General features: G+C 37.9%; 1 protein-coding gene across 1 annotated transcript; it reads right to left on the bottom strand.

The window, feature by feature from the left end:
* Positions 1-2,526: 2,526 nt before the first annotated feature.
* On the bottom strand, positions 2,527-15,371 carry ANKRD54 (ankyrin repeat domain 54). The gene is made up of 8 exons (XM_070946834.1): positions 15,140-15,371; positions 12,968-13,015; positions 11,578-11,676; positions 9,940-10,011; positions 9,221-9,268; positions 9,006-9,130; positions 4,900-5,007; positions 2,527-4,411 (listed from the first exon to the last, which is right to left on the bottom strand). Exons 1-8 carry the CDS (start codon positions 15,369-15,371, stop codon positions 4,337-4,339), a joined length of 807 nt encoding a protein of 268 aa, XP_070802935.1. The 3' UTR covers positions 2,527-4,336.

Below are 15,371 nucleotides of genomic sequence, written 5' to 3'. Positions count from 1 at the left end.
GTAGAACGTTTAATTCCTTAGCATCAGAGCATATGAATATAATACTGTATATGAAATAATAATGATCTGATGGTCATTTCGAAAAACCCTTTCTTAGCGAGCACCTAGAAGCCAAGAGGAACAAATCGTGCCAAATTTCAAGTTTGAAGATTTTACCGTTCGTTTGTTTTTTAAATTTGATTTATATGCCGCCCTTCTCCGGAGACTCAGGGCGGCTTACAATGTGTTAAGCAATAGCCTTCATACTTTTGTATATTTATACAAAGTCAGCTTATTGCCCCCACAAACTGGGTCCTCAATTTACCTACCTTAGAAAGGATGGAAGGCTGAGTCAACCTTGAGCCTGGGGAGATTCGAACTTGCAGTAATTGCAGGCAGCTGAATGTTAATAACAGGCTATTAGTCTGCTGCGCCACCAGGCTCCTGAACTGCCTCCACCGTTCTGGAGATTTCGTGATGAGTGAGTGCTATTTGGCTTTTATATATATAGAAGATTCTGAAGCACTTGCCTGATGCTTTGCTTAAATATGTAAGTAAACAAGGAGCTCATTTTATTTTTTCCAGAATTATAGCTGCATGTGTTGCTGTTTCTGCAAAAAGTGATACTTTAATGGGAGGAGATCTTAAGAAGAACTAGTTTGGTGTAGTGGTTAAGGTGTTGGGCTATGGAAACCAGGAGAATGCGATTTCTAGGTCTCCCTTAGTCATGAAAGCTGGCAAAGCTAATTTTGAGCTAATAACATTATCTGAGCCCAGCCTTGTTGTTGTGGGGAATATTAGAAGGCAGGTGTTTGCACACACAGAGAGGTGTGTATGTGATAAAAATCTGTTAATAATATTCCCACTAACCTCCCAATTGTGGCATTGTAAAAACACTACCACTGCCTATCGTCCGTGACACTCTTCGATCACCCGGTGATTACATCTGTCCCCAACAGTTAATGGTAATATTACATGGAGTGATGATCTGATTATTCTGGATGATCAGGCGTTTGTTAGATAGGATATCAGCCATTTTAAAAGATGCACAAAAGCTGGATTGGCTATTATTCTCTTGACAATGCTATGGGGCAGATGCGGAAACTACCCAGAACATTTACAGGCTCCAGATAGGAAAAGGAATCGTGGACAAAGGAACCGTGGCAGCAGTTTTGTGAGAAATGAAACACCTGTCTCTTCGATGATACTGTAGGTCGGATTGATTTTGAAATCAATAAACCAAGAAGTAGAAAATAGTAATAGAAAACGTGGTAAACAAAAATTAGAAGATGATAGTTATGCCAAAATAGCAATAGAGATGGTAAAAGAAAATTCCCTTTGGAAAATTGGAAGACATTTTATGGGGGAGGGATTGGCTTTGCCTAATTTTACATTTTTCTTTTTTGCCATTTGTTGTGTGGTGGAGGAACCACAAAAGTCAGACTTTGGGGCAAATCCTTTATGCAGTGTTTTCTGTTTAGAAAAGAGTTTAGCTATGCAGAATCAAATTTATCACAATTATGGTATTTCCAAGCCTGCCATTCATGAACTATAAATTAAGATTGGGATTACACATTACATATAGTTTGCTTAATCTAGTATGAACCAGTCATGCAATATGTGAGTTCAATCTAATCCTATATTTTAAGCAGCTCCCCACACTTCCAAAGCAGCTTGAGATGGAGATTGTTTGATAGACTCTACTCCAAATTTCATCTACAAAAATTTCAGATAGGGACAGGTATAATAAGCAGAAAAAAAATCAGCAGATGTATTTGAATATTATGAAAAGTCAAAATATGGTTTCCTCTTTGGTTAGCATAACGTATGAACCCAACTATTGTGGTTTGTGAGCCATGGTTTATGGCTTAATATATTGGGTAAACTGAACCAATTATGCCAATAAATTGTGTTTAACCACAAAATGGAGTCATATAATGTATAAACATACTATTATGACCTCTTTTACCTACACATACCCCTATAAGGTATTTCAGCAAGTTTGATTATGTTTAAGAAATATTCATAGCCATAGTATAAAAATAACAAAAAATACATATTATCACCCCACTGTTGAAGAGAAGTACTCATATCACATAGTTTATGTTGTGCTGTTGAGAAGTGTACTTTATCATTCCTCCCACTCCTCCATGTTTTTGGGGATCTTATATAATATCATTTCCTCCAAATTATCAGAACAGCTTTTTATATGTTGCCCTATCCTATTTACAACCTGATCAAACAAATTAACAAGCTTTCTCACTGAGAGACTTTCTCTGCCCCCAGCAACTCCTCTCTTTTCCAAATACTGTTTATATGTTCCCAGTTCCCAGTGTATTAAGAGTCAGGGAGAATTTAATGGGTTTTCAGTCACATGCTAAAGGTGGGAAATTACATCAAGATTACAGCCTCTAGGCTCACTGATACAGGACACTGTCACATTTCATTTTACTGCTGTTAGTTCCAGTAAAGAAATGGCTGTAGATTGAGATAAAAAAAGGAAGGGAAACAACCTAAAGGCAGGAAAGAATAAACATCCCAAACTCATTCTGACAGCAAAACAGAATTTTATTGAAAAGATAAAATTGCTTCCCATCCTCCTTGTATAATAGAATAAAGTTCATTGTATTCACAGTGACAGTTCTAGCAAAGTCTGAGCTAAATTCAGAACTAAAGCATCCTCTTTAGGTAAGAATTCGGGATTCCTTGATCAAGCTGCTGCATTCAGGAAATCCAAGAACTGTGTCTCTTTTAAAGTTATGCATCCAGTAACTCTTCTACCACAAACATTGCATATTTACCAAAAAATAAAGTCATAAGAAGATACAAATCTCAAGGAACTAAAACAACCTTGGAATTTTGATGATGCTGGAATGGCTACAAGCGTCTTCCTTTTTAATTACTGTTGGCTGGTTAGAGTCAAAACACCCTGTTAGGACATAACAACAGCTTTGAGGTTTTTTCTTCTCTGAACTAGCTCTTATTCAACAAATTTATGGTTGCAGGAAATTGTTTGAACTTCAGAATAAAGGATTTTTTCATTTTGAACACCCATAAAAGAAGCAGAATTTCCAAAACCTGCTCAGCCAGAGCCAATTAAAATGGTATCATTAAAAAAAGTCTTACATGTTCAAGGAACTCACAGGCACTGGGGAAAACACTTCTCTCTGCTCATCTACATTATCCTAGATAAGGTCTGTGCCTAATTCAACATAGCTAACCATATTTTGATTTGAGTACAATCTACATACTATCACAGTGAGAGATATTTTGATTTAAAGCAGATGATTTGCTACAGTACCTGAATCTGGCATGAGCTGTAAACCAATTTTATGCCCTTTGTATGAAGAAAAACAGCATATGAAAGTAAACTAGCATTTCACCCACAAATAATGTGTACTTCACATTATTTCCCTCCCTTTTTCCTCTTCTGGAACAAGTAATTCCATGAACCAGAGATAAAAAGGGAGGTGACCCAAGGAAAGGGCACAATAAGAATATTCAGCTGATGATCTAACAACTCATTGTAGCACCCTAAAGGAATCACCCAACTCCTGCAAATGTCTTTTTGTACTAGCAGGCTAAGAGACAACCAAAGACTTTTAACTACTCTTCCTCTGCTCCTTTAATATAAGTAATATTAGCAAAAGAACCTTGGGCAGAGTGTAGACTTATTTATACCAGACTTTTTGTGATTCAAAATTCAGGAAATAGAATCAGCATAAAGGAAATTCCTGGCTCGTGTGAATATATAGTATCTAAGGTATGCATGTGTGTACACGTGTGTGATATCAATAAAATTTCTCCCCCACCCCAACAATGTACATAGGCAGCATTGCTAGCCTTTTAAACTTTTCTCCATTTAAAATATTCCCAACCTGGTTTTTTTAAATTTATTGTCAATTACGTTTGTCACCTTCTAGAAAGGCTCACTAATTGTGTGCATAAATACTGGGTATTAAAAGCAGAGCATTTGCTAATAGCTGCCATTTCTCCAAATATATCCAGAGCAGACTGAAGTTGCTACTTGCAGGACTTCAATAATACTTCCTGAGGGCAGTATCCTTAAAGAGGGGCAGCTTCCCCACAATTTCATTAGCTGAAAGATAATTCCTGATTCTTAAACAATGAATAATAAAGATGCCTTTGAAGGCAGCACAGCAAAAATCCTTGGCCTAAAGAAAGGGTACTGAAGGCAGTCCCTGATGTTTCATGGTTTCAAACCGTTCAACATAGATGCAGCAGGAAAAGTACGCTTGATGCTGGCAACAACAATGTTGCAATCCTGAAATGGAGCTCCAGCTATCTTTTCTTCCAGGACTTCTCCTTTGGTGTGGGAGGACAATAGAAAAGTCAGTTACCTCTGGTCTATCTTCTGCTTCTGCAAGCTGAGTGAGGTGAAACTGGCTAAGAGGTCAGTAACTTCATCCACCTGCCGGGGAAGCACATGAGATGATGATACAGGACCTGAAGAAGAATCCTACAAAGATGGGCAGCTTGCAGCCTAACCCCTTTTTGAAGCAGCTGAAGTCCCTCAACCCAATTGTTCTGCTGAAATCCAGCGGCAGCAAACCATCCTATAACGGCAATAGCAAATGGACCAAAATTGGATCATTTATTCCCATGAAGGCATTTAACAGACCTGTAACTCACTCCAAAAAATGAAAAACGGGTTAAAAATGTCATCTCCACCAGGGATGAAACAATATAGCCACAAAATACAATTAAAATATCCTTAAAATCAGACACTCTCCTACAATGCCAATTATTCTGAATTTATTTATCCTAAATTCAAATGATATACGTATTTTGCCATTAACTAAAATATTTCACAGTGAGATGAAACATAGTTTTTGGATCTACTAGTTTCTCAAGTTGCAGAACTGCTCGGCTGGTACAAAATTTTCTTTAATCCCTCACCTGTTCTTTTGTGCTAGTCATCTGTAGCCTGGTACAAAGGTCATCCAATTGTTCCCTCTGTTCATGACGTCCAAGACGGTCAAGATATTCCCGCAACATCTGGATGATCTAAAACAAGCAGCATGGAAATATGTGGTTTGCAGCGAACAATGAAAAAAGCCCAAGTTTTTAATTAAAAACCCAATTCTGAAGCAAATCTGTAGAGTTACTATAAGCTTTTAGTAAAATGGAAGGAAAAAGACAACTGTACATTAACTACCTGGGAGAAAAAAAATAAGAACTAAACATAAATATAACTGTAACTGAATAAAACTGTAAATGAATAAAACTAATTTTTTACTGAGACTCAAGACACTTCCATTTTTAAAAGCAACAGTATTATTTGTTTATTTAGTTTACAATGCCTCCCATTTCACATACCTGTATATGATTCTCAGCACTAATAAAGTTAAAATACAAAAAGCAATACAAAAATTAACAAAAATCAAGCAACAAGAACCATTAAAACAAATGTAACCTACTATTCCTATCACTAGTAGGACCAATGATGAACTCAAGGCAATCCAACAGCCTTCAACTGGTAGGGGATTAAAAATGAGATTAACCAATGGTTTTATTAGGGACATTCAGGAGGCAGGGGTGGGATGGGCAAAAAAGTTATACACAGTGACCACAACTATGCAATCAAAGCTCCACCCATTTTTTTTGCAGGTAAAGCATGCAAGCTATATGTAAAAATCCATTGTTAGATCAGAATTCATCTCTATTTTATAGGCAAGGATGCTGACAACAGTAAGAAGAAAGATACACTGCTATAGTAAACATTTCCAAATCATACCATGTCAGATCCACATGAACAGAAGGGCCAAACTTTGCAGTGACTATTATAGAAATGCACTTAGTGCGCTTATATCAGAATGTAACATTTCAAATACATTGCCATAGATTTTGGCCAGCAGTAGATAGAAGGATTACAACAGAAATGAAGTATCATCTCTACTTACTCAGAGACTAAAAATTTTTTTGAATGAGTACATCCACGGAGACCAGAATGGCTTCCTACCTCACAGACAATTGAAAGATAATGTGAGAACTATATTGAATATACTAGAATATTATGAGTGTAATTCTGATAAACAAGTGGCCCTGGTCTCCGTGGATGCACAATAAGCTTTTGACAGAGTGAGCTGGAACTTTCTCTTTGCACAGTTGAGCGAAATGGAATTCAGGGAAAGATTTACCAGGGCGATCCGGACAGTATACACAAAACAGACAGCGAAAATACTTATTAATGGGGAAGAGTCTGAAAAGATTTATATAAGTAAAGGTACTAGACAGGGGTGCCCATTATCTCCACTTTTATTTATCTTAACCCTAGAGTTATTATTGAATGAGGTCAGAAAGAACCAAGGAATTAGAGGGCTAAGAATCAGAGGGGAAGAGTTTAAGCTCCAAGCCTTTGCGGACGATTTGGTATTTGTCTTGGAAGAACCTTTGGAATCAGGGCCAATCTTGCTCCAGGAGTTGGAGGCTTACGGGAAAGTAGCAGGATTTAAATTAAATAAAGATAAAACCAAGATTCTAATTAAGAATATGACGAAGAATCAAAAAGTGCAGTTAGAGAAAGAACTAGGGATTCAGATAGTTAAAAAACTGAAATACTTAGGCATTTGGCTTTCATCCAAATGCTCGACCATTAAAGAAGATAACTACCAGAAACTACTTGGTCAAACTAAAGAAATGCTGGAAGGATGGAAAGGATTACAGTTATCATTATTAGGTATAATTGCAGTAATTAAGACGTATATCCTGCCTAAATGGATTTTTCTTTTTCAGACAGCCCCAGTTTTATTAGATACAAATTTTTTTCAATCTCTAGATCAATGTATACGTAGATTTGTGTGGCAGAACAAAAAACCAAGGATTAAATTGAAAATGCTTCAAGAATCCCTTTCCAGGGGAGGATTTGGCCTACCTAAATGGGAGCTTTATCATCAAGCAGCTGTCTTAAATTGGATCAAAGACTGGATTGCTTTGAGGAGGAGGAGAATCCTTAGTTTGGAAGGCCACAATTTGCAACAGGGATGGCATTATTATCTGAGTCAGGAAAGGCCCAAAAAACATAAATACTTTATGGACCACTTTATTCGAAAGGTTTTGATGACTATCTGGGATCGAATAAGAAATAAATATTACCTGATGACTCCGATTTGGCTTTCCCCTTTAGAGGCAATGATACAGCCGACTCTTTATAACAGAAATAAACCATTAATTTACCAAGTTCTGTTGGATCCTTTAGGCAAAGTAAAGTCTCGAAATATGCTGGTGGAATTAGGCTATGAGTTAGATTGGTGGACATACAATCAGATCCAATCCAGGACAGCTCAGGACAAAAGCAAGGGAGGAATCTATAATTCCCTACAGGAACTTGATAAGATCTTGTTGGGGAAGGATGAGAAGGTATTATCCAAACTGTATCAATTCCTCTTAATGGATTGGATTGGAGAGAAGGTTATCAAGGACTCAATGATTGCCTGGGGGAGAAATTTGGGATATTCGATTGAACTTAAAAAATGGGAAGAAATTTGGGAGAAAACCTTAAAATTAACAATGTCGGTTTCCTATAAGGAAAATATATACAAAATGCAGTATAGATGGCACCTGCCTCGGGCTAGATTATCGAAGATGTTCCCGGGAACCTCTCCGGTTTGTTGGAAATGCAACACTGCTATGGGAACTTATTTTCATAGTTGGTGGACCTGTCCCCGAGCAAAAGAATATTGGGCTAGAATTCAAAAATGGATTTTAGAAATCATAGGATGTAGGATAGAATTGAACCCGGAAACGTTTTTATTAGGCATGAAACCAGAGAACTTAAACAAATCTAATTGGTATCTCGCTCTCCACATCATCATTGCAGCCAGGATCTCGTTTGCGCAAGAATGGAAATCCAAAAATACGCCATCGGAGGCTACGTTAACCACAAAGATCTTCGACTGTGCAGAAGCAGATAAGGTTACTGGACTTTTGCGAGATAGACAAGAATCGGGGTTATATAGGAGCTGGGACAGGTGATATGCTTGGCTGCAAAAAAAGAAATCTTAAGAAGAATGGAAATATTAACCTTAGTATGAACGTGGGTAAATATTTATAGGAGCATGGCAATTGAGAATCTTTTTTTTCTGGATAAACTTTTCTTTCTTCTGATGAGTTGGTTTAATGGAGCTTTGTACTATCTCTAGGCAAAAATCGATACTTTAAAACTCTATATGTATTATATTACTCTCTGTAATTCTATCCATATTGCTATGCTTTTTTTCTGTAAATTTTAATAATTTTCAATAAAAATTTTAAAAAAATTTAAAAAAAAGAAATGAAGTATCATTCTGGCAAAATGCAGATTCTAAAGATACTATAGCTATAAAGAGCTAGAAGGTAAATAAAATAAAAAGTAAGTAAGTGCAATATGTACTTTTAAAAACTGTGCATGTTTGGATTATGCATTTTTTGAGAGTAGATTGGCTTTCTTCAGAATGGTTACTTCATGATCTTACTAGCAATATACCTTGGGACCTTCAGACACCAAAACATTTTGAAGCCTGTGGAAGAAAATACCCTACCCTGGCTATAGAAGGCCATATGTCAGCAACAAGTCACAGATAAAATAGAACAAGCCTTACTTTTCTATCTGCCACCCTCTATACTTTCTCTATTTTCCTTTTTCACAATTGCCAGGGAAGTGCAGATTGTACTTGTACTTCCAAGAGGATTTCCAAAGATAACTAATAATTACTCCTTGACCGAAAACTTTTCAAAGATTAGCTTCATATTTTTAGACTCATCAAGACCTCTGCCATATCTAACTAATCTGAATGGCCAATTACATCTTAGAATTTCAGTCCTCTAAGCCAAAAGCGTTTTTCCTTTCCTAGTCTACCGTGGGAATCAGATTTACACACTTTTGCTTTTGTCTCAGAATCCAATGACACCAAACTCTGACGTTCACATACATTCCTCAGTCCCAAATGTCTTCTACAGAGCCTAGAGACAACTGTTGAATATGAAACACCTGGCAGCTCCTCAAATCCAAAATAACCTTCCTGTACCTGCTTTACTTCAAGGCGCACAACCTCCAAGCTCTGTGAGAGGCCATCCTGCAGGATGTTTAACTTTGACCTGGCCAAGTGCAGAGGGGTCCTTCCAGCTCGATCCAGGGCATCCACTCGAGCTCCTGAAGTATGCAAATGCAGAGTAAGAAAAACATGTTGAAAGAGCACCAGAACAAACGGCAGCTTTAGAGTTGACAAAAAAAAAAGGTTACCTCCGCGGAGTAGCATTGTGATGACAGGAACATGGTTCGTGCAGGCAGCTGGGAAGGAGAAATATAAAACATAGAACTAAGAAGTGTTTTGGAGTAAAGCAGTGGGGATACATTATATCTGATCAGAATCATACAGTAAACCTCCTTTGCAAATCTAAATGGTATACTAAGAATGCAAACTGAGAAATCTGATCTCAGCTTCATGTCACGGGATTAAACAAGTCAATGCAGTCTCATCAAATCCTATCTGTGCTAGAAGAAATACTGCAGTAAAAGTTAAGAATATTATAGAACCTACAAAAACTAAATAGAATATCACAAGTTCTTTGAGGCGGATGTAGCTGTACTGGCTCTATAAGATTATTGAAATCCATTTTTTTAAAATACAAGATATCCAACTGCTTACATCCAGATGTAATTTCTTTTAACATAAAAAATGCTAAGATATACTTTATAGAAATTATCACAGTAAACATTAAGCTAGTCCTGAAAAATAAATATTATGCTTCTTGCATGGCAGATGTGAGCCCAGTTCCAAAGGCAAAAGTTTGCATATGTTCACTCTCTGCTGAATGGGCAATTTCCTGGTTTACTCTAAATAATTTTTTCCACTCCATGTGTCCCAGGCTATTGCTGCCTGAACTTGAAGCAAATTTAGTTTCAGCAGATTTCTTTCAAGAAAAAAAAGAGAGAAGGCATTTCAGATAAATGATGCTTACCCAAATGCAAGGGAGTGTTCCCCAATCCATCTCGCTGGTTTGGATCAGCACCATGGTCTAAAAGCAACTGCACTAAAACACAAAGAAAGAGTCTCTCAAGTTCACTTTGAAAACCATATAGAAATATCCCAAATATTAGCCCAGGGTCATATAGTTTACAGAATTCATTCTTTTATAGCAACTCTTGGAGACGGATAGCAACTGGTCTTAGCTGCATCTCATCAATATCAATCTCTTTTCATAAGTACTTTAATGGAACAGGTCTCTATAATAAGATGATGCTTTTATGTCCCTTGAAAAAGTCAAGCTTGCATATGAAGCACTACTGAATGGACCTTTGGGCCCCATTGTCTTAAGTTCACACTATCCAAAATTGCCAGCAAAATAAACTGCCACAGCACAATGTACGCCAATCTGCCACATTTGGGGGCTGTTCAAAAGTAATGGAATGTCCATAATGAAGGCCACTGGCTTCAAGATGATGGGCATGATCAGGGGATTAAAGTTCAACTCTCTTTTAACTTGCATTGCATGCAATGTATACCCATAAAAAGGGCCAAAGCTTTTCTTGCATAGTAGTACCTGCCATTTTGCAACACAAGCATCACTGCAGATGCACCCCTCCCCCCCCCAATATAGATAATTTGCCAGTGAGAATATTACCTCTCTCAGCTCCTTCTTAATCACACTGACTCTAAGAATAGGTCAATAAGGTTTAAGTACATCTTATTGAATAATATCAATCAGCCTCCAGGGGCACTTTGGAAAGAATGTAAAGTAATGGACCCTCACATCTCATACTGCCCATTTTTAAATCTAGAAGCCATCTTAGACTTTGCTCAACTCTTGTTAACCAAAAATGACCAAAGTGAGCTGATATTAGCTTAACTAAGTTTGTCCTCTATCCAATAACCAAGCCCCATTCAACCTAGAAGGCGATAGAAAAGTTTTAATTAAGGACGCTGGTGTCATTCCTAATTTGCAGGAGCAACCTATGTTCTTGGGGTTTTTTCCTATTATTTTTTTAACCAAACTTTTCAAAAAACACACCAAAAACTTGTTTATAAAACCACAGCACCTCTCTGAATTATTCTGGATATCAGGCAATCTCGGCAATACTGCATTTTAGAAGAGAGTTTCTCAACCTGGGCAAGCTTAAAATGGATGGACTTCAACTCCCAGAATTCCCCAGTGAGCCACCCATCTTAAACTTGGGTTTTGCTGGCTGGGGAATTATGGGAGTTGAGGTCCACCCACTTTAAACTTGCCCACTGTTTTAGGAACTATATTTCATAATGGTATCTCCACTTCTAACTTCATTCTATCTTGTAATAATCTATACCAGTGTCTCTCAACCTTAGCAAATTTATGAAGCATGGACTTTAGTTCCCAGAATTCTTCATCCAGCATAGCTGGCTGGGGAATTCTCTGAGTTGAAGTCTACACATCTTAACTTTCTTAAGACTAAGAAACACTGATCTATGTCCATTACTTCTGCCCAGTTTCCTTCCACCTGCTAGGAACAGTGGGCTGCCTTGCTGAAATTTACAAATAATAATGCTTTTGAAAATAATCAATATCTCCCTGTGAAGTGGCATCTAAAGTGAGAGTCCCCCATTTTTAAAAAAATTGGCTTACCAATGCGATCATTTCCATTACAAGAAGCAAAGTGCAGGGCTGTTCGACCTTTGTCATCAGCAGCGCAGGGGTCTGCCCCATCTTCTAGAAGTTGCACTACTGATGCCACCAAATAAGAAAGAAAAGGAAGCATTAATAACCTGAAGATTTAATTGGCTAAAAGTTACCATCAGCATCCTAGCTTTAAATCTAATAAATTGTTGCAAAACTTTCAAGTAACGATACTTAATGCTGAAAGTTTATTTTAGAAGAAACAAATAAGATACATGCACAAATTCATTCAGATCTTTTCAATATCCAGACTTTCCAAGCAATTCAGCATCAGTAAGTAAAATTAGCATCAGCATAAGTAAGCATCCTTTCAAGCTCAAAGTGAAATAGCAGAATAAAGCATCCACAAAAAGAAATTGTACATAGTAATTATTTCTATCGATGTGAATTTATATTTCTTTTAATGAAAACATTTAATACAAATTTTAATCCATATCTGGACATTAGGTACTGTGTTTCCCCGAAAATAAGACCCTGTCTTATATTTTTTGAAACCTGAAATAAATGCTTGGCCTTATTGCCATGCGCTCAAGAGCCCGATTGGGCTTATTATCAGGGGATGTCTTATTTTGGGGGAAACAGGATAGTTAGGACATTGTCTCTCCCAGAACAACACTTTTATTTAAATTTTGCTTCCTTATTCAATTGAAAAAAAAGACATGATACCAACTGTTCCACTATCTCACTGCACTCTTCAGACAAATTTAAATCTAAACTTCTGATTTCAGCTAAAGTTTAGAGAGAGGAGGATATTTAATATAGGTGAACAAGAGATAAAGATAGAAAAAATTCATATTCCTGCAATGTAACCTTCTAATAAATGCATCTTGTATATCAGGAACTGCATGCCAAGAAATTAGATATGCAGGCAAGTGAGGAGAATGAAGCTAGAGGGTTAGCTAGCAAAGCACTGAAACCTAGCCCTCTGTATTTCTTCTAGCCAACATTTCCATAAACAAATATATTTGAGAGGATTATTTACAAGCCTCCACTTGTATATGCATCTTACAATAAGACAGAACTGGTTAGGAAAGACTTAACTGAAACTAGGAGATGAAAGAAGAGAATACCTGGGTTGAAGAAGTGTGTGTATGGGAAACTAACATTTGGTTAACAGACTCATTTTCAGGCCTTCAAGCTACTGATATTTTTTTTTGTAAAAAATTACATTCCAATGGAATTCTTAGGAATCTAATACTGTATATTGAACATTCTCACCTCAAAAAATCTGTTCCTGTTTACGGCCTATCATTTTTTAAGACCCATATTTTGCTAACAGAACCTATGTAGGGGAAAATACATGGAGCTATAGATCAAATTCTGACTGATGCAATGTTACCTGTTTCCAAATCATTTGAATTAGCAGCTTCTCTCAATCTTTTTAAAGCTGTGGAAAAAGAGAGAGAATTATTTCCTTCTCAATTTAATTTTATAACAAACAGAACAACCACAACCACATCAGGTTTGGTTCAACAAATGTTTTTACTATGCACAATCCACACCTTTTCCTCAAGGGTGATCTTTTACTGGGGGAAGGCAGCAACATAGTGTTTTAAATCTAGGGAACTGTGATGTTACCTCTAGCTAATGGACTCATAATTATTCAGACATCATGGCTTTTTGTAGGAATTTTTTTAACTCTTAAAATTCATTTTAGATGTGCAAACAGCAGCAAAACAGACCTCCTTCCTTTGGAAAAAAGGGTTGGTAATCTTTTACAAGTAAGGCATCACAGGCTAGTTGGCCACAGGAGGCCTTTCAACAATGTTCCTGGATGGGCAGACCCCAATAATTTTGAATTATCCTTTCTCGTAATTTAAGGACTTTGGTATGATTTTGACTGAAAAGATCTTTCAAGAATTAATGATCTTTTTGTATCTGGAAACAGAGGAGCACCAATCTACAAAGTTTTCACAATTTGCTTTTCCTCCAAAATTTACTCTGAGAAGTGAGTAAACTTTGTCCACATTTCTGCTATTTATCCATAATACATAAAACAGAACAGAGCAAAACAAACTTCTCAGGCTTCAATACATTATAAATGTTCCTGGCAGTAACTTGCAATTAATACTGCTATAACTGGATTGCTCTGATCACATTTACTCATCACAAATCTGTTAATCCTTAATTTATAACATAACAAAAGCTACCACATTTTATTCACAATTTAAACCACATGCATTCTTTTAATACAAAATCAGGAATTCTGGTGACTTCAGGTCTAACGGTCAAAATTATTTTAAATGTATCTCATTGAGCCATGCTTGTATTTCATTTTTTTCTTTTTTACTCACAATTTTAAGATAAACTACAACCCGGATGAGTGCCCTATATCAGTGGTGGGATTCAAGTAATTTAACAACCGGTTCTCTGCCCTAATGATTTCTTCCAACAACTAGTTTGCCAAACTGCTCAGAAGATTAACAACCGGTTCTCCCGAAGTGGTGCGAACTGGCTGAATCCCACCACTGCCCTATACGCATGAATAATTCCTTTATACAACCCAGTACTATTTATCTATAATATTTGTAGGCAATCCAATCAAATATGCTCTGGGTGGCACAGAACAATAAAAAAACAACATGGTTCATAAGACCTCATTAAAACAAATCATGCCTTCCATAATAGTACAATTAATTTTTGCAAGAGTTTTGGCTTGTTGAAATAAGCCAAGCATCCTGCCAGGAGCAGCCTGTTCCAAAACATAGGAGCTATTATGAAAACTCCTGTCCTTCCTTCTGGCAAACAGGGCAGGTTGTTGGACAATTATTATGAACGCCAACTGGAATAGATCAGGTTGTGGAAGGCTGCCTTGGATTATCAAGGGAACAATTATGTGTCCACGCCTAAGCGTGTTTGCTTGAATGTTTAGTCCCTTATCCGTAGCTATAGGTAGTCCTCAACTTACGACCACAACTGAGCCCAAAATTTATGTTGTTAAGTGGGACATTTAAGTGAGCTTTGCCCCATTTTATGACCTTTCTTGCCACAGTTGTTAAGTGAATCACTGCAGTTGTTCAGTTAGTAACACAGTTAATTGAATCTGGTTTCCTCACTGACTGAGCTTGTCAGAAGGTTGCAAAAGCTGATCACATGACCCCAGGACACTGAAACTGTCATAAGTATGAACCACTTGCCTGAATTTTGATCATATGACCACGGGGATGCTGGAACGGTCGTAAGTGTGAAAAAGGGTCATAAGTCACTTTATAAAGTGCCCGTGTAACTTTGGACAGTCACTAAACGAATTGTTGTAAGTCGAGGACTACCTGCATTTGACAGCAAACTCCCGCTGCCTTTGCCTTCCGAATACAGTAAAGCATGGAAGAGCTCCAAATTCCTGACAAAGCCCCAGACTGAAGCTCCCCAATACCCTCTCCCACTGCCGCTCCTAGACAGTTTAGCCTCCGAGCTCAGGGTCCGGTAGGGAAGAGGACGGACGGCCTTTTGGTCGCCCGGTAAAAACAGACCGCCCCCCCACCCCCCCACTCTCTCCCGCCTAGCCCCTCACCGTGAATCTCCTTGCCCAGAGGGCCCCCCTTGCGGTGTAGCCGGGCGTCTCTGCGGCGACGGCTGATGATCTTGCACACGCGGTGCTCCCTCTGCCACGGCAGCTGCAAGTAGCCCAAAGCAGCCGGATCCGGGGTCTCCGGGATGGTCCGCAAGGCGACGCCAAGACCCGCCAGGGAAAACAAATTGGGGCTTTCGGCCGGGCTGGCTTCGCCGGGGCTACCGCCTTCCAT

Source organism: Pituophis catenifer, unplaced genomic scaffold (assembly GCF_029215685.1).
Source record: "Pituophis catenifer annectens isolate HBS135680 unplaced genomic scaffold, rPitCat1.0.hap2 SCAF_7, whole genome shotgun sequence".
Classification (NCBI taxonomy): Eukaryota; Metazoa; Chordata; class Lepidosauria; order Squamata; family Colubridae; genus Pituophis; species Pituophis catenifer.
Note: the sequence above shows the minus strand (reverse complement) of the source record. Positions and strands in the feature narration are given on the sequence as shown.

Bases quoted from the DNA above. Each gene is read 5' to 3' on its own strand.
- ANKRD54 (XM_070946834.1), bottom strand. From the start codon at position 15,371: ATGGAAGGCGGTAGCCCCGGCGAAGCCAGCCCGGCCGAAAGCCCCAAT. The intron at 10,012-11,577 runs GTAAGCCAATTT...TTTGTGTTTTAG, and splicing joins TAATGGAAATGATCGCATTG to TGCAGTTGCTTTTAGACCAT. The intron at 4,412-4,899 runs GTGAGGGATTAA...CTTCCCCGGCAG, and splicing joins TGACTAGCACAAAAGAACAG to GTGGATGAAGTTACTGACCT.